Below are 18,856 nucleotides of genomic sequence, written 5' to 3'. Positions count from 1 at the left end.
GAAACAGATCCTAGCACGATCTTTACTTCCCTTGGAGTCCTCAGCACTGCTTATAAGAACAGGTGATTTCTTGGTTCAACGAGTAACTTATAAACCTGGGTGCTTACCAGGCACAATGTGGATTGAAGGCTTGTCAGATTTTTGACTGAGTGGGGCAGCACTCCTTTTGAAGTTTTGGGTTGAATCTTTCCTGCCCTCATCCACAAGTTAATCCCATGCAGAGTCATAAGGAAATTGTTTTTTCTCTCTCCTTTTAATATATAAATAATGTACAGATATGTTGTTCAGTATTCTCTGGAGAGCTGTTCTAACTCTCCTATTTCCTTCTTTTCAGTTTTACTATTTTTCTGACATTGTTTCTTCCATAGCCATGGTGGTTATTCTGAAGATGGAGCAGAACTTGTGGATACTTACCTTCTCTACCTCACATGTATGATAGCCCAAACTTGAAAAGGTGCAGCTGCCATCTCTGAATGCTGGTGGAAATTCTTGTTTCTGATTTCTTCCCCCTTTTATTGTTTAGCTGTCAGACACAGAGATCTAGATGTCATGAAAGAAAATGTGGTTCAGATTGTAAGAGTTACCACTTTAAGCAGACTTTGCTTCCACTATCCCTTGAACTTTGTATCTAATAGCTGAGTGGAAGATAGAATCTACATCCCCTTTCATAATGTCTCATTTGGCTCCAGCAGAGGCTAGTGACTTTGATGTCATAGAACTACCAGATATGTTCCAGGTTTCAGTCTGAACTTAAAGGACCTATTTTGGATAGCTCCTCCAAGGTTTAAATTGAAATCCATAACTGATTCACTTGCACTGAACCATTGGTGTCACCACCTTCAACTGCCTGGCTCTTCTATTATTCCTCAAAATAGATCTGGAGTCTTCCCATTTCTCATCTATAAGGATTTAGTTTCTTTTGGTCCTTCCAGTCCTACTTAACTTTACATTAAAATACTGTAGTCAGATGCTATTGTGTCTTGACTCTGGTGATTTACAGAGCCAGCCCAAAAAGGCTAAGTATAATTCTACAAAATCGTTCTGTACATTTTCACTTGGTAGCAAGTTCTACTAATTTCAGTGGGACTTGCACATCAATAAGGTCGCATACAACTGCAGATCGGTGGTCCAGTCATATGCATATTTGCTGTAACTAAATCTCACTGACTATAAAATAATTATTTCTAATTAATCATTGGAAGAATTGTTACCAATGTGCAGCACCCTAGAGTCCTTGGAGTTCTGAGGTTGCAGTTCAAAACACACACATACAGACATTCAGATATAATGATGGGGTTGGCTTTTTAGTCAATATATATATAATACTACACTGATTTCAATATACAGTAACTGTGAAAGTCTGCCTTAGCAAAATAAACCTTTTTAAAACTAAAATCAGAGACACTGTCTTCACTTGCCTGAACATGTCTCCTTCTTCAGAATTACCCATCATGTATTTCTAGCTAGGGGAAAATTTCATGGCATTACACAAATTCTGTTCATCTGTGTCCGTCAAGGTAGTATAAAAGTGTGGGGATGCTCCTCTTGTCTTGATTCATAAAATTTACAAAAGTTTTAAATAGTCTGCTGAAGCTCAAGAAACAGTAACTCTTTGGGGTCATGGAAAACTGGGTGTGTCCACTGAGCAGATGGTGTTCCCTTCAAGGTAAACACGCATCAAATGGAAACACAGTTTTAATAAAATGTAACATGGGGTGGGTGGGGGGACAATTCCTACTTATCTTAGCAGTTTGAACACTTTCATTTATTTTGTCTTCTTTGACCTAAAGTAACATTTTTCCTTTGAGTAACATCTTATTCTCTTTGTTTTTGCTGTCATTGTGTTACACAGTAAATCAGTGGGTACTCTGTTGTTGTGCCATCAACTTTGTCCAAATCCAAAATCTAAATCTAAACTGAAATGGTCTGATTCAGACTGATTTGTATGAAAGCTTGGTTACACATGGAAAAAACCTTATTTTTGAATTGGTTTTAGCATATTTAAAATTGATTGTAAAAATTCAGACTACATGACACACAGGGAAGGTGGACTTTTTTGCCTTGGCAGTGTGTTTTTGGTAGAAAAGTGAGGTGTTTTACTCAGCTGCGAGAGGATAATTAATTTTAAATGGTTTGTGAATGCCTGTGTCCATGTACATTGTGTCTGTGGGGTTGCTAATCACTTGTGTGCCTTCCATCTCACCAGCCCCAGCAACCTTTCCTTCTCTATCTGTGTGTGTGTGCGTGTGTGTCCCTCCTTTGCAAACCTAGAAGCAGCCAATCTAGTCAATGTCTCTGGTCAGTTTTGGTTCTGTGGTTCCTTCTCCTGTGCCACCTCTCTCTCTCTCTCTCTCTCTCTCTCTCTCTCTCTCTGTGTGTGTGTGTGTGTGTGTGTGTCTGTCTGTGTGTGTGTGTGTGTCTGTGTCTGTGTGTCTGTGTGTCTGTGTTCCTCCTCCACATGCCAAGAAACTGCTGATGTAGTCCATGGCTCTGGTCAGTCTTGGTTGTATGGCTCCCTCTCTTTCTCCACCTTCTGTGGGTGTGTGTGTTGGGCTGCTGCAGGAAAGCCTCTCTTTAATTTTTTTCTATCAGTCATACTGATCCAGATTACAAGGAAATATAATAATAATAATAATAATAATAATAATAATAATAATAATAATAATAATAATAATAATAATAATAATAATAATAATAATAATAATAATAATAATAATAATAATAATAATAATAATAATAATAATAATAATAATAATAATACACCACAGCAGCAGTGGCATATGGCTGTGAAAGACAGCCAGTGTGAGGGCAGGTGGGAGCAGCACAAAGCCTCAAATGCAATGATTCAAAAAGCCTGTGTAGCCCCCTTCACCAATATACAACACAGTTTAAAAATAAGGTAAAAGCTTTCCAAAGAGGACACACATACCAACCCAAAACCTACACGACTATCCTGTAACTTTAACTTCAAACCCCCTGATCCATCTCATGATTAATTTTAATGGTGAAACCATTCTCTGAGTCAAGATGAAAGGTCAAGTTAGTTCTGAGGTGAATTGAAGGCTATTTGATTAGTCCAGTAATTCAGACATCTGCAGTAAGGGGGGGGGGCTATGGGAGTAAGTGATTTGGAACAAAGAAGGGCTTTGCTCAGTGACTGATGTAACATGCACTCTGAAACCAAAATTTGACTTCATTCACAGTTGTTTTAAGGATGCCCAGTACAGAAAAGCTTGAAATTTGCTACCTGGACTTTGCAAATTCATTCCTCTCCTTAAAAGGTAAAGGTTCCCCTTGACATTTTAGTCAGTTGTGTTCGACTCTAGGGAGCAGTGCTCATCCCCGTTTCCAAGCCAGCGTTTTCTCGGAAGACAGTTTCTGTTGTCACGTGGCCAGCGCGGCTATACACGGAATGCTGTTTACCTTCCCACCGAGATGGTACCTATTTAGCTACTTGCATTTACATGCTTTTGAACTGCTAGGTTGGTGAGGAGCTGGGACAAAGCGACGGGAGCTCACTTCATTGCGTGGATTCGATCTTATGACTGCTGGTCTTCTGACCCAGCAGCACACAAAGGCTTCTGCGGTTTAGCCTGCAGCGCCACCATGTCCCAATTCCTCTCCTTAGGGTCTATTATTTCTTCAAATTCCATCATCATGGTGACCGGGGCGCAGAGGGGGGGGAGTTATAGCCATTTTGCTTTGTCCAATCTGAATTTACAAATCGTTTTGCATCCAGGGTGCAAATTGATTCATGGGGAACCAGTATCACTACAGACCAAATCAGAAGCCATCCTGAAGAACTGAATTTTCCATTGAATGAACAGTAGGACTCATGCACAGCCCTAAGTATTCCAATCGTATCCACTATAGGGAGATTTATTTTTGCAAATTATGATTGTACTGATAACTACCAATCAGCATGAATGATCAACATCCAGTTATAGTTAATTTTTTATTGACTTACTTTGCTAGGAAGTTTCTCTCTACAGATTTTATAGCTGTACTGATTGTTACCTATCAGTTTCTAATGTCATAGAGGACCTGCTATAACATTTTCAGAAATAATTGTTTTTCCAAAGGGCTGTGGAATCAAATTGACTATGGTTAAAAGATAGTGAGATGTTCTTTTCTATTGAAATTTGATTCCTCTCTGCAAATGGAGTGCAAGTTCACGTAATTTTTTTTCAAAAGCATTTAGCTGTTGCTTTCAAATCTGAAAGTACTAGAGATTTATTATTCACCTTAGCATTAAATCTGACTTTACTTCATTGGTAGCTGAATGAAAAAAATCATTAGTGTTTTTAAAAGTTTCAGGAGATGAAAAAAAGCTTCATCTCTGAGATGTCAGATGGTACCCTGAAGCCTAGCTACGTTGTAGTGGTGAGACCTCTAATAAGGCCTTAGCACTATGTTTTAGCTATAATGAGTGGACCCAAAGGTGGATGCTGTATGGGAGAACAATGTTCCTAGGTAGTTTTCAATGTATAATTCTCAAAGTGGTGTACAATACGGTGAAAAGAACACCAATAAAACCAATTCAGCCATAAAACAAATACCATAAAAATTCAAGTAGCATTGGGAAAGAAGCAGAAAACATGGATAAACAGAGATCAACAACTTGAAAGGTTTGGCAGAATTTTGAAAATATTATTATCCTTCTGTAAGAGTGATGGGTCCAAACTACCCTGGTTTTTCTTGAAAGGGAGATCCACACGTTGTCTTATTTTGCTGACTAACAAGTAGAGTTGACACTCAGGCCAGCATCTTCTCATTCCTTAATATTTCATAGACGCAGAGCAGCATAGCAGCTCCCTGATATGTCAGATCGTACCCTATAGCCTAGCCACACTGTAGTAGTGAGACTGCTAATAAAGCCTTAGCACTATGTTTTAGTTATAAAGAGTGGACCCCAAGGTGGATGGCTTATGGGAGAACAATATTGCTTCAAACCCCTTTATTGGATATACACTTTAATGTGGTGATGGGATTTGAGTGTGTCAGAGAAACCAAGAGCAATGCTGTCAAGAGACTAGACTCTATTATGAGCCTGGATTCCTAGCAGGGTCAATCAAGGCAGAATGTTCACAACTGAGGCACCAGATGTAAGATGCATCTACCCTCTTCAGGAGTAACCATATTAGCTGAAAAGAATGGATAGTTCCAATGGTGATGGGGTGGAGAAACCTCTAGAGGGCAGTTACTGGGCAGCAGCGGTAGCTGAAGGTGATTGTGGCAGGTGATATTTCACAGACAGCAACAACAACAATCTAGCTTAAGTACTAGTACATACTAATAACTATACAGTACTAATGAGGACTGTGCAAAAGACAACAATGGTAAACCACTTCTGAACCTTTAGACAGTCCAAAATGGAACAAAAGATAATGCTGGAAGATGATACTGTACTCTCAGGTCAGAAAGCAATCAGTTAGCTACTGGGGAAAAGTAAAGGACAAGTACGAACAGTGGTGTCACTAATGATGCAACTAGATTAAAGCTGAAGGGACATCTGGTTGCTGACATGCACAGATTAAAGGAAAATCTGATGCTGCACAACACATACAATTAGAACATGGAACATAAAAAGTGCGAATCAAGATAAAATAGAAACATTCCAAGAAATGGAATGTTTAAACATTGCAATGCTTGATGTCAGTAAACTAAAGTGGACTGGTATGGGGCATTTAATGTCAGACAATATGTTTTACTCTGGAAATGACAATTTCAGACAAATCAAGTGGCCCTAATAGTGAAGCAAGATTGCATAGGCAATTAGGAGCTATAATGTAAGTTCTGACTGAATAATACCTATCAGACTCATATGAAAACCTATCAACATAACTATCATCTAACTAAAGATACTGAAGAAGATGAAATTGAAAATGTTTATGGACTAATCCAGGACCAAATTGATCACACACCAAAATAAGACATGTTTATAATCATAGGCACCTGGAATGCAAATATGGGAAACAAAGCAGAAAGCAAAGCAAAATAAGCAACGCAAACTGTGCTGCTTACATGCATAGCACTTCAAGCACTCTCTGAGTGGTTTACAATTTAATAATGCAGGCTACATATTGCCCCCCACCCCGTGAGCTGGATACTCCATTTACTGACCTCAGAAGGATGGAAGGCTGAAATAATGTTAAGCCAGCTACCTGAGACCATCACGATCAAACTCGGGTCATACTGCAGGATTGCAGTTTAATCACTGCACCATGAGGCTCACTCAATCAAATATGTTTAAATATTTTGGCCTAGGGGTCAGAACTGAAACAGGAGAACAACTTGTATATTAGTTCTGTGAAGCCACGAAACTGTTTATCACAAATGCGTGTTTCAAACAATCAAACAGGCAACTGTAGATGTGGACATCACCAGATGGAAAATATAGGAATCAAATAGACTATATTTGAGTGGTCGTATAGACCAGATGGGTGGGATACAAACAAACAAACAAACAAACAAACAAACAAACAAACAAACAAACAAACAAACAAATAAATAAATAAATAAATAAATAAATAAATAAATAAATAAATAAATAAATAAATAAATAAATAAATAAATGCAGGAGATGGAGAAGCTATATTCTTTGTGCCAAAACAAAACCAGGAGCAGATTGAGGCACATGAAATGTTAATATCAAACATTAGAGTAAAGCTGAAAAAGAGCACTAAAAGAATCCTAGTACAAAAATAATGCAAGAACAACAACAAAATAAACAGACTGAGTCCAGGAAACTATCAGGGGGGCAGTGAAATTCTAGTGCAGCTAATATAACATGTACCTGCACATATTTCCAAATCAAGAAAGGTCCATAGCAATCTGTGCACTTGCTAACACTTCTGAGTCATCTTCAAAGCCAACCCCGCACATTATGGAAGTATTGTCAGGACACTGAATACAACATATACTGAAGTCTTTGTTGTCCATGAGAAAGTGGACTTAGTATCAAAGCTGATGCTAGTGAAACATACAGTACCTGGCCACAAACCCACAACCACTATTTGAACACAGGGCATTCCCAAATTTTCAACATCATTTTTCAGGAGAAGTGTGACTCTATTTAAGACTGTTAAATTAACAACTTTGGAAGCTGCTCAACATCGTAGAAGGAGCAAATCTTATCTTTGTTTTGTTTCAGTTGATTCGTTTATACTATTTCCATTACTGACTTCAAAACAGGTACTTAAGTACATCTACAATTAATTTGTGAACTGATTCAGAGGAAATACCTACACTTTTCTGTCTCATTTGTTCACAGATATTCTTAGCTATTCCTTGATTATTCGAAATGGTTTTATAGTCTATGAGCAAGGCCAGATTTCAACCAACTTCCTCTCCTCTGTTTGTTCACCTACCATATTTTATTGCATTCGTTGTAGCCCAGTTTTAGACTTTATTGCAAAATTTGCACGCAAGACTTACTCTTCCTATAGAAATAATAAGCTGGCATGTGTGGGTCTGATTACAAGTTCCTCTCCTCCCCCTCCGCAAAAACACACACACACACACACTGTTAATTGGATGGAAACTGAAATAAATCTTCCTGTGAACTAAAAAGCAAAACACAGCTGTTGATACAATGTTGGATACATGTTTGTATTGACAGTTTTACAGAAGAGCTGCCATTTGTTTACACCATTTGTGTGTGAGTAAGATAGTTAAGTAAACAGCCTCTGAGTAGCACTCATGTGAATCAAGTCTGGTGCTCCAGTCACCTCAAATCCAGCCCTGGGAGTGTTTCCTTGCATATTTCTAGCTGACTGAAGTCAAACAGAAGTTGATCCATCCAGTTTCTGCTTGTTTCTGCATCTTTATATTATCCATTCCACTTATGAATGCAAATTATGAATGCCAGTGATCTGTTCTCTAAAAGGTAATGAAGGTGACAGTCCCATGCAAAGGTGCCTGGCTGAGAGTAAGCTCCATTCCAAACAGTAGATCCTACTTTTGTGTAAACATACATTACTGTCACTACTTTGAATTAGAGAAGGAAGAGGATGAAGGAGCATTATTAAGCTATTTTATCACTCAGAATACACTAGAACTTGGGTCAGCAAGTAATAGATTTCATGTTGGCATAACCAAGACTTTATATTGCATCTAGGCATATGGGAAGGAGAGTAAAACCACACTAATCACACAGTTGGATGATTGTATTAGAAAAGAAGGCTCATATAAGAGCCCCTCATTCCAATACTCATATAAAATATTAAACTGTGAAAGTTAATGACTGACAGATGTGGATTGTTTCTCCTCCCTGAAACTTGAATGGAATTCCATGTTATTTCTTTATAGAGTTAAAAACATATGTGTGAGGTTTTATATGCTACTCCAAGAAAAGGTCAGATCTCCATAAAAGATACTGCTATTGCTTGAGAAACCAAAGTGTGTTATAGTACAAATATAATTGCAGTTAAAAGTAAATCATCTTATGGAGCCACACCAAACATTTCTGAAAAGCTTGTCTGCTATTCTGTCCACTGGAATGAAAACATAAGATATTACTTTAGGAGAAAAGTAGTCATAATTTTATTAACAGACACAAAACTGGAAATAAACTACTATATATATGCAGAGGCCTGGGACTTAATCTATAATGTATACTCCACTATCTTATCAAGACAATTCCATCCTGACTCAAAGCACTACATAAACTGGGTGCCAAACTGTGTTTCTTATGAGTTGCCCACCATGACAATGAAGGTGGCTATTCTGGCCAACATTCAGCAGGCAAGTAAAAGATAGACATGGTGTACTAGTAGATCTCTAGTGGTTTGTGGCAGGATAGCAAGAATTTCTAACTCCTTATTGTCTGGCAATACCAACAACTAAAAGTCAAATTACACAGTAAAATGGGCTACTGGAATTAAGATAATTTGAGTGAAAATGAGGAGTGGATTTTTATTTGAGGCCTCAGTCCAGAAGTATTATTCAATTACACAACGACATACTAAAGCCCAGCAGACTCATAGGTCTGTAGAAATATGACTCTAATAGGATATTGAAGATAAGCGAGCTATTTAAGGAATGCTGTTGGCAGTGCCATACCTCCCTCCCCACATGTTTCAATAGCTGAGCAGGCATTTGAACCCAGGTCTCCTAAGTCTTAGTCTGTCGTTCTGTTGACTGTGCCATGCCAGGTGTCTTAGTAGTATTGTCTACTACTATGGCAGGAGTTCTCCAGAGTTTCAGGGAGACACAATGCTGTCTCCTCCTCCTCCTCCTCCTCCTCCTCATCATCATCATCATCATCATGCTCCTGACTGCTTTGACTGGATGATGGAGATGGCTCGTGGGATTTTCTGCATACAGCCCACACGCTTTGCTGATGAACTGTGGTGAGCTTTTGGTATGCACAAACAGTGAGAAGGTAGTATAATCCCAGGGGAGGAAAAATGAGTAGAAGAGGCAGGCATTGCTTTACATGGCATGGGCAACCCAGGAGTACAGAACAGAGAGAGGATAGACAAGAGTAAGTCAAGTTCACAAACAGATTGGATTAAGTTGTTTTTCCTTACATTGAGGGCTGCTGGTGGTTGTGGTGGGGAAATGGCTGTAGCCTTTTCTCCCTGTAACTGATGGTAGCCATAAACTGCCATAGACTGAACAGATTAAAAACTTGTGAGAGGAACATGCCAGCAACGGCTGCAGCAAGTGGCGTGGAGGCACAATTAGTGTTGTCACAGCGGGAGCTAGAGGGAGACAGATAGAATAGATCCAGTCTACAGTAATTTCTGATCTCTGGTCTCTCTCATTCTCTCTCTCTCGCTCCCCCTGCCAGCCAATCAGATTGCTGCATGCTGAAAAGCTAGCTGCCATGGTTACCATGTAAACAGTTCCTTTTAGCAGCTGCTGCTGGGTGAAGTCGGCGTTGTAGTATCTCTGTGGGATGCACAGATTTTAAATACAGATTTTAAACTCAGATTTTAAACCCCTTCTCAGTTCCTGGCATTTTGCTGGATTGTCCTCTCCTCTGCCGGCAACAGCAGCTGCTGCTTATTCTGCAGCTTCAGAGGGCCAGGGGCTTCTCCCCACCATCCAGTCAGAAGACAGACACTACGTTCAAGACCTAGAGACCATGTCTGAAGGTTTTGTGCCCGCTTCTGCTAAAAGCAGCAAGATCAAGAGGAGTAGCATTGTTATGAATGTGTAAGTACCCCTGCATTGCTGTGGAAGATCGTCATGATAATGATGGCTTGGCAGAACAAAGGATGTTATGGGATGTGACGGAAAAGGTGGAAAGGGCATTCCTGGCAAGGCTTTTTGTTGTTGTTGTTGTTTTGGCCAAAGCAATATATAGGTGATATAACTGATTGAATTAAAGAGGGAAAGAACTCAATGGAGTAACTGATCTTGGATGGAGTAGAGGGGAGAGGAGATAAAGAAGCTAAGCTACCCTTCCCTAGGTACCTCCATCTTGGTGAATGCCCTCTCAATGCGCTCTGCGTGGGGCTACCTTTGAGGCTGATGTAGAAACTTCAAGTGGTACAGAATGCAGCGGCCAGGCTCCTTAGTGGAGTGAGAAAATTCCATCATATTTCTCCTACATTGGCTGCCCATTCGGTTCCGCATTGACTTCAAAGTGTTGATGCTTACGTATAAAGCCCTAAACGGTTTAGGATATCGATATTTGACGCAACGGCTACTCCCACCAAGATCTACCCGTATCACTCGTTCGAGTCAGGAGGTGAGGCTGAGGAGCCTGCTGAGGGAGGCCCGAAAGGAAAAAACAAGGAATCGAACCTTCTTGGCGGTGGCTCCTTGCCTCTGGAACAACCTCCCTCCAGAGATTCGTATGGCCCCGTCGCTGGGTATTTTTAAGTCCCAACTAAAAACTTGGATGTTTAAGCAGGCCTTCCCTCCAGCTAATACTTAATTTCTTCTTTCTTCACTTATCCTTTGTTATCTTTCCATCTTGAAGAATTTGTTTATTGCTTGTTGTTTTATAATTTTTAAGTTGGTATTCGTATTATTTTTTATTTGTCTGGAAGCCGCCTAGAGTGGTTGCAATGACCAGATAGGTGGGGTATAAAACAAACAAACAAACAAACAAACAAACAAATAAATAAATAAATAAATAAATAAATGGGGAGTATCTCTAGGAGGAGATAAGCAGCACTGATTTTCAGTTTTACAGCATTTGATAATTCCATCCCATAGTTAGTCCTAATATATTATTTTGAAATAAGAGAACAATGTGGTTGAGCGTATGAAATATGTACAAAAGCATTGGGCCAAGGCCAAGGGTTGGGTAACTGTGGTTTTCCAAATGTTGATGGATTCTAACTGCCACCCCTTTCACTTTTGGCTGTGCTGTTTAGAGCAGTGGTTCTTAACCTTGGGTTACTCAGGTGTTTTTGAACTGCAACTCCCATAACCGCAGCCAGCACAGCTGGTGCTGAAGGCTTCTGGGAGTTGCAGTCCAAAAACACTTGAGTAACCCAAGGTTAAGTACCACTGGTTTAGAGCAGCTATGAGTTGGACTCCAAAAACCTTTGCGGAGTTTCAGACAGTTAAGTGCCCTAGTCCTATATGATAATGAAAAACAAAAGAAAAGTCATGTGATCTATGTAAACAAACTGCAACCAAAAATGTATCATACCTTTATTGGGCAACTAAAATATTAAAATACCTTAGATCTTCACTCAGGTTGGGCCCTGCAGAGCTTGATGTGGTAGGGAAGAGAGGAACTCTCTCAACTTGTGCAATGACAAGCATGAAGAACAGTTCTTCTGGATTTAGTGTTTACCAATTTTTACAGTTTTATGATCCAATAAGTTACCAATCACCTTTGATTTGGGATTTTGTCCTCTATGGTGATCATCGTTGTTATGGGCCATCAAGTCAGAACTGATTTGTAGCAATCATAACAGGACTTTCAAGGCAAGTGAGATATTTAAGGTGTGGTTTTACCAGTTCCACTCCCCCAGTGAATTTCCATGGCTGAGCAGGAATTCAAACTCAGGCCTTTGGAGTCCTAGTCCATCTCTTTATCCACTATACCACACTATGTATCCCATGTTATTATCATATGAAAATCTAAAATTTGAGTGCCAACTACAAATCCCATCAAAGTATTTCTAATGTAATTATACATTTCACAAGTCTTTTCAAATCTAAAACAACATATTTAGGATTGAATCCAACTGGTTGTTCCAGCTTGAGTAGATGTCACAAAATGGGAAAAGATGTGATGATGGTTTCAGTTGTCTTTGAAACTTAGAATTGATAGCTTATGCTGGGATGGATAGGACAGAAAAGAGGGAGAAAAATTGCCCATTAATTGGAAGGTTTTTGCCAGCTTTGTTTTAACAGTGTGTGAAGGAATTTCTAAAAAGCCCCAATTCTGTCACTCCTGATATCAGCTAATTAAGAGAACAAGATTCAGCTGAAAAGAAGGGAGGGAGAAAGAGTAAAATTACTTTGGAAAAGTTACTCTCTTCTTCTGGAAGATTCAGGGTTACTTGAAGCCTGATTAGTAAAATGTGCTCGAAAGATCTAGAAGGATGGATGATGACTATAAAAATGGCATAGAGAATACAATGATGATGATGATGATGGAACTGTAGAGCTGGAAGAGACCCTATGAATTATTGAGTCCAGTCCCTGTCAGTGAGGCACAGTGGGGAAGTGAATTCCCAACCTCTTGCTCTACAGCCAGATAGCTAAATGACTGAGCTAAATGTGCTTAGTTTAGCCTAGTATCTCTGAGAAGAATGCTACACTCACCTGCTGTCTTGCTACCTAATTTATACTCTGAATATGCCCTGGAATTATACTGAAGTTCTGCTTCAATGTAAGCAATAGAAATTGGCATGAACCTCATTTTGGAGGTTTGTGCTGGTGCATATGTGCAGCACCACAGGTGCTGTGCATTCCCTCGCTTCCCCTGAGAATGCCCCACTCCCCTGTCAGAGTGTGCCCCTCTCCTCCTCCTCTTCAGCTATTCCACAGCAGAGGCAGGGGCTTGCCTGTTCCACCTCCTGAGTGGATGATCAGCTAAGGAGGCAGGGCAGAGAAGCCCATGCTCCTGCTGGGGATTAACTGAACAACTGAAGAGGAGGAGAGGAATGCACACTGGCTTGTGAGTGGGGGATCCAGCCGGGGAGGTGGGGGAAGGGAACACATGGTACCAGTGGTGCCACACGTACAAACTGGCATGAACCTCTGAAACTAGGTATGTGCCCATCTCTAGTTTAGAATAGTTTGCTTATTTTCTGTGGGAGCTGTTCTGGGATTGTCGTGCCTCACACCTTTTTTTGAATGTGTATTCACTCTACAACTTTTGAATGCTTTCGCAATTTAGAACTCACTTTTTGAAACTGCTTGGAACTTTATTTCTTTTTTACTTTTTTGCAACATATTTAACAAAATAATAAAATTTTGCAGCAGTTTGGTGATTTTGAGAATTGAGGGTTGGCTGGTATTAAAGACAAGCCTTCCCTCATACACTTACCAAATCCTTTATAGTTTGTGAGTATTTTTGTATTCCTACCTGGCAGGGTTGGTGTGCAGGTTAAAGTGAGCAATCATGTGATTTTTAATTTTTTTTTTATTTTTGGTATCTCCCTGGAGCACTGAGGAGTTCGGGTGACTCAAAGTGTTGGGATTTCCCCCTGCTATCAGCACATTGACCCCTCCTAGAGTTTAACAACACCAGGGAAGTCTGGGTAGTGTGGCTGAGTGGTTTGTGTGGGCCTCGCTGTCCCAGTCATAATCTTGGCAGTAGACCTAATAAGCTTTACATAAGCATTGACTCATCATTTAGCCCCTAATTCACCAGATCTACTCAAGATGGAACTGACAACTGTACATAGGCCTAAGGCCTGAATAAAATTAAGTTGTTATCATAAGAATAAAAAACTATCAGTTTTTTAATTTTGAGTTTTATTTATCCTAAATGTTAATGATAAATTACAGAGAAGAACTGGATTCTGTTTTTCTGCACACAGAGGTCTCCTCTCCCTTTGTCACTGCAGGCTCGAATGAAGCTTAATATACAATGCAGAACACTTGAAGTCTTCACCAAAAAAGAAAAAGCAGTGAAAGCCTTGGGCCTTTCTCCTTTTTAACTCGATTGAACTTCTTCAAGCCCATCTCCAAACACTTCATTCTCCTAACCTGCTCCTCATATTGGGTGTGTGTGTGTGTGTGCCTGTAACTTTCCATCTGTTGGCTCTGTCCTGTGTCCCCTCAGGGGCTTTGTAGTTAGCACCCAGCTTTTCTATCTAAATGGTAACTGAGGGACAGCTGTAATAAAGATTTGATAACCTGGCAATGTGAAACAGTTCCTACCAGTTATCATTTACTTTTCTCATGTTAGGCAGTTCTAAAAGAATGTGCATAAAGGGTGACTTATTGAAATTGAATGTATGTGAACCCACACACACTGGATGCAGATCTTTTCAGACTGTCACTTACTGAATGTTATTCCAAATGCATAGGGAATAATAAAAATGAATTATAAACAACTGATAATGAAAGCTGACCACTTCAAATGGTCCCATTTTGAAGCTGCTAATCTGCTGCACAATCTCATTTGCTGTATTCAACCAGGACTGCAAAAGACCAAAGTGTGCCTAGGAAGTTAGTATCCTCTACAACTTCTGCCACGAGACGCATGAGTGTCTATAGTACTATGCAAGCAAGCAAGGTTGGATCATTAACTCGCCGTAGCATCCTGATAACCTCCGAGGCAAAATCTGTGGATAAGGGTTCTTTGGCAAGTTGTAAACCTCCTGTCCAGGTAATGGGGTGGCATTATGGTGGTGAACCTAGTAGCACAAGTGAGTGTATTGACACCTCCGTCACCAGTGCTAAATTCTTTCAACATCCATAGTTCTGGTGAGGGAAAACAGCATGCATAGAATAACAGATGGTTTAGTTGTACACATGTCTGGCTGTGGGCTTCCCAAGGACATCTGATGGACCACTCTGTGAATAGAACTTTGGACTAAAAACGATTCTAGTTTGATCTAGAACTTTTCTTGATGTTCTTAGCAGTGAATGCTCCCAGATTCTTGGGTAAGCATCTCTTTTTGATGAACCCCTAAAAACAACACTAGAGAAGATGATATACTCGGTCATTGTTGAAAACTATTCTGCTTTCCAGTCTGCCATATATTTTAAGGTTCACTAATATCTAGCTGCACATTTTCTCTACACTAGTCTTATAGATTGCAACTAGATTATGTGATACAACTGTGCAGTCCATCCTATAATGCTTTAAAATTTTATTTTAATTTTAAAAATATTTTTATCAAGTATCAGGCAATGTCTTTAAAAATGCCACCAAAATGATTCAAAATAAAGCAACATTAAAATATATGAATTTTAAAAAGGTGAAGCTACTCAGATGTCCCTATATTAAAAAAACAAAAAAGCCAAAACCAGAACTGGCCTAACCATTTTCTAATCATCAGCAAAATTTTGACAAAATAAGAAGGGTTTTGCCCTCTACCTGAAAATCACCAAGGAGGTCCTGAAGATACCCAAAAGTGGTCCCCAGGTGACCGCAGAAAACATACAGGTATATTCCATGGCACCAAGTTGACTTACTTCTGGGTAAGTGTGTGTGTGTGTGTATGTGGGGGAGATAGTAACTTTGGACTGTAATCCTATAATCACTTACCTAAGAGTAAGCTCTGTTGAAATCACTGGAAACATATCTGTGAACCGACAATCACAGTGTTGGTCAATTTCTCATCTGCATATCTAGTTTCAGAATTTTGGAGAAACAGAAAGATAAGTTTGTTATTATTTTGTTATTTTATTGTGTCTGCAGGTTTTCGATGAGCTAGGAAGAGATGTGACACCTCGTCCACTTTACCACCCAGAACCAAGTGCTGCAGTGCACAGACAAAGCAAAATCTTATCAGCCCAAGATTTTGCTGGACTGACTCAGAATGAATTCCTATCCTCATTCTCTGCACAGCAAGCATCTGGAGCCAGTATTAGCCTGGCTGGCCCATTCTCCAGGTATGATATGGTAGCTCATGAAACCTTGCTGAACAAATTGTATGAACTCCTTACCAATTGGCCATGCACAGAGTATTCAGAAGTGCTAGAAGTAGGATTTGGTGGCTAATGTTGTATATTTCTGGTGCATTTACTTGTATCTAATAAAAATACAACAAGGGATGTGGTGGTGCTACAGGTTAAAGTGCAGAAAGCCTCTGGGCTGCAAGGTCAGAAGACCAGCAGTTCAAATCCATGCGGCGGAGTGAGCTCCTGTTGCTTGTCCCAGCTCCTGCCAACCTAGCAGTTCAAAAGCATGTAAAATGCGAGTAGATAAATAGGTACCACTTCAGTGGGAAGGTAATGGCATTCAGTGTCTAGTCATGCTAGTCACGTGACCACGAAAACTGTCTACAGACAAATGCTGGCTCCATGGCCTGGAAATGGGAATGAGCACCACCCCCTAGAATCAGACATGACTGGACAATTGTCAAGGGGAACCTTCGCCTTTACCTTTTTACTAATAAAAAGTCAAATGTCTGTAGTATATGAATTTTACAAGTTGAGATTTATTAATATTGTTATCTCTAGCAATATATAATTTAAAAGGATAATATGCTCAATTTTACAAATCTGTTAGATGTTGTGTGATGGACAGACTACTACACTACAGTTAAAACACATTCCATCCATTTTTCATTTATGTCCAGGTTGCAAAGCCTTAAGAAAATGCAATATTGTGGTTTTTTTAAGATCACACATGGAATTAGAAGAATTTTAAAACTATTTTCAGGAAAAATTTCATAATACAGTAAAAATCTCTATAAGGAACCTTAAGACAATAACATAGTAAAAGCAGCAGCCATGCAGTAACACAGAAAAGCATAGCTGTGTCAAATGATACACTAAAAACCTGCTCAGATTAATAACATCTTCATTTGGCATCTATGGATAAATGCCAGCTGAGCTTTCCTGCAGAAAGTGTCCCTGGAGATTAACATCAGTATAACTAAATGAATAGTCTTGGTTGTCATGCAGCCTAAACATGACTGATGTTATGCATCAAACTTCTCCTCTTCATTTAATGTGCTGCTTCTCTAGACAAGCTTGCCCATGCAGCTATTTTGAAATTACATCTGAGTCAGGAATCATTGTGCACAAATGAGGTTGAAGACAGGATGTGTATTAGAAATTTAAATCTTCACTGATCCCCATCCTCCTTGCATGAACAAAGAAGAACAGAAATGCTGTACTCATCTGTGCAATAGCAAGATTATTTTTGTCAGTTTCGAGGTTAATTTGTACATTTGCAAAGGCGATACTTGTACAGTACTAATTTATTATTTATTTATTTATTTATTTGATTTTTATCCCGCCTATCTGGACCAACGGTCCACTCTAGGCGGCTTACAATATAAAATCAGAAAATAAAAACAGTATCAAATACATAATAATACAAAATAAATAAAAATAGAAGAGTAAAGGAAATCAAGAATTGCACAATTGCAGAGTTTTCAGTAACTTCCAATGAAGCTGTATTGATTTTACATGTGGTAATTATAATAACTGATACAGTTGTTTGCTTATTTATTTTTATGAACCACTTTCAGCGTAACGCATTTTGGAAATTGTGGTATAAATATAAATGGACTATAGTTATGATTATGATGATGTGAGTTCTTGGCATTTTTCTATTGAAATGAGCCAATCGTCCTGAGCTTGCTCTCTGTGCAGCTTTCGCTTCACAAAGGGACAAGACATTAGATTTGCACAGAGGCATTTTGCACAAAATGTGGAAACCGCCACAGAAAATAAGCTCTTGTTGTTTCACTCTTGTATTGAAGTGGAGTAATCTCATTGAGGTAACCATTCTCAAAATGCTATCGCAACGTGCTGAGAATAAGGAAATTAGCAAGATTTCTTCACATTCCTAGTGTGGACCCTCATGAGTGCCCATTTCCAATCAATGTTCATACAGTGCCCTAGTTTCTCAAGTAGTCAAAACTGTGGATGCTGAATCATTACTCTCCTGCTCTAGAAGCATTGATTCCATTCATTCTTTGTAGCCTGAAAAGAGTCACTGTTTCTGTAAGATTGACTCTCAAGGCTAGGGTAGGGGTGACATTCATTGAATGTAAGCAATTAACCTGCACAGTTTTTAGAAGTAGGTTTGATCTTATTGTAGTGGGGAGATGATTAATCCTCCTCTTCAATGTCCCAGAGAAATCCCACCCTCTGGAGCTGCTGCAGCCAAGAGAAGGGAAGCTCCTGCTAGTACTAAGAGAGGCTTCCTTTCTGGGACAAATAGTTTCAGAAGGAGGGGAAGGCTAAATTCCCTCTCTTTGCCTTGTGATCCTGATCTTTCCTTTAGGGTACCACAATGGTTATTTAATATATGAAACAGATGCATATTTATTGCTTACATGCATTAATATAATATCTAGTCCTAGATGGTACCTCTTAGGAGAATAAGGTTAATCATTTTTTCAGGATTTTAGTGGATGTGGTCTCTCATTTTTGTGAATTTGTAATATAATCCTGTAGTGGTTGAGTTGCTGAAGAAAATAATATATATACCCTATTTCCCCGAAAATAAGACCTAACCTGAAAATAAGCCCTAATACGATTTTTCAGGATGTTTGTAATATAAGCCGTACCCCAAAAATAAGTCCTAGTTAAGTGAAACCCCGCCCTCCACCACTGTGCAGCAACCAGAAGATGACATGACTGTAAAATAAAACATCCCCTGAAAATCAGCCCTAATGTGGTTTTTGGAGCAAAAAATTAATATAAGACCCAGTCTTATTTTTGGGGAAACACAGTAGCTATGGCCAGGAGCAGCTGTTTGAAATTTGAAATTGTTTTCCAGATAGTCCATGGGTCA

The 18,856-nt window shown here is 39.3% G+C and overlaps 1 protein-coding gene across 2 annotated transcripts in view; it reads left to right on the top strand.

The window, feature by feature from the left end:
• Window positions 1-3,685: 3,685 nt before the first annotated feature.
• Window positions 3,686-18,856, top strand: part of DNAI4 (dynein axonemal intermediate chain 4) — a 56,703-nt gene continuing 41,532 nt past the window's right edge. For both annotated transcript variants that reach the window (XM_072997767.2, XM_078392963.1), the window contains exons 1-3: window positions 3,686-10,164; window positions 14,572-14,761; window positions 15,800-15,993. In XM_072997767.2, the coding sequence (XP_072853868.2) occupies window positions 10,094-10,164; window positions 14,572-14,761; window positions 15,800-15,993 (455 nt within the window). In that variant the 5' untranslated portion in view covers window positions 3,686-10,093. The remainder of the gene's footprint in view (window positions 10,165-14,571; window positions 14,762-15,799; window positions 15,994-18,856) is intronic.

This window comes from Pogona vitticeps, chromosome 4, assembly GCF_051106095.1.
Source record: "Pogona vitticeps strain Pit_001003342236 chromosome 4, PviZW2.1, whole genome shotgun sequence".
Taxonomy (NCBI): Eukaryota; Metazoa; Chordata; class Lepidosauria; order Squamata; family Agamidae; genus Pogona; species Pogona vitticeps.
Note: the sequence above shows the minus strand (reverse complement) of the source record. Positions and strands in the feature narration are given on the sequence as shown.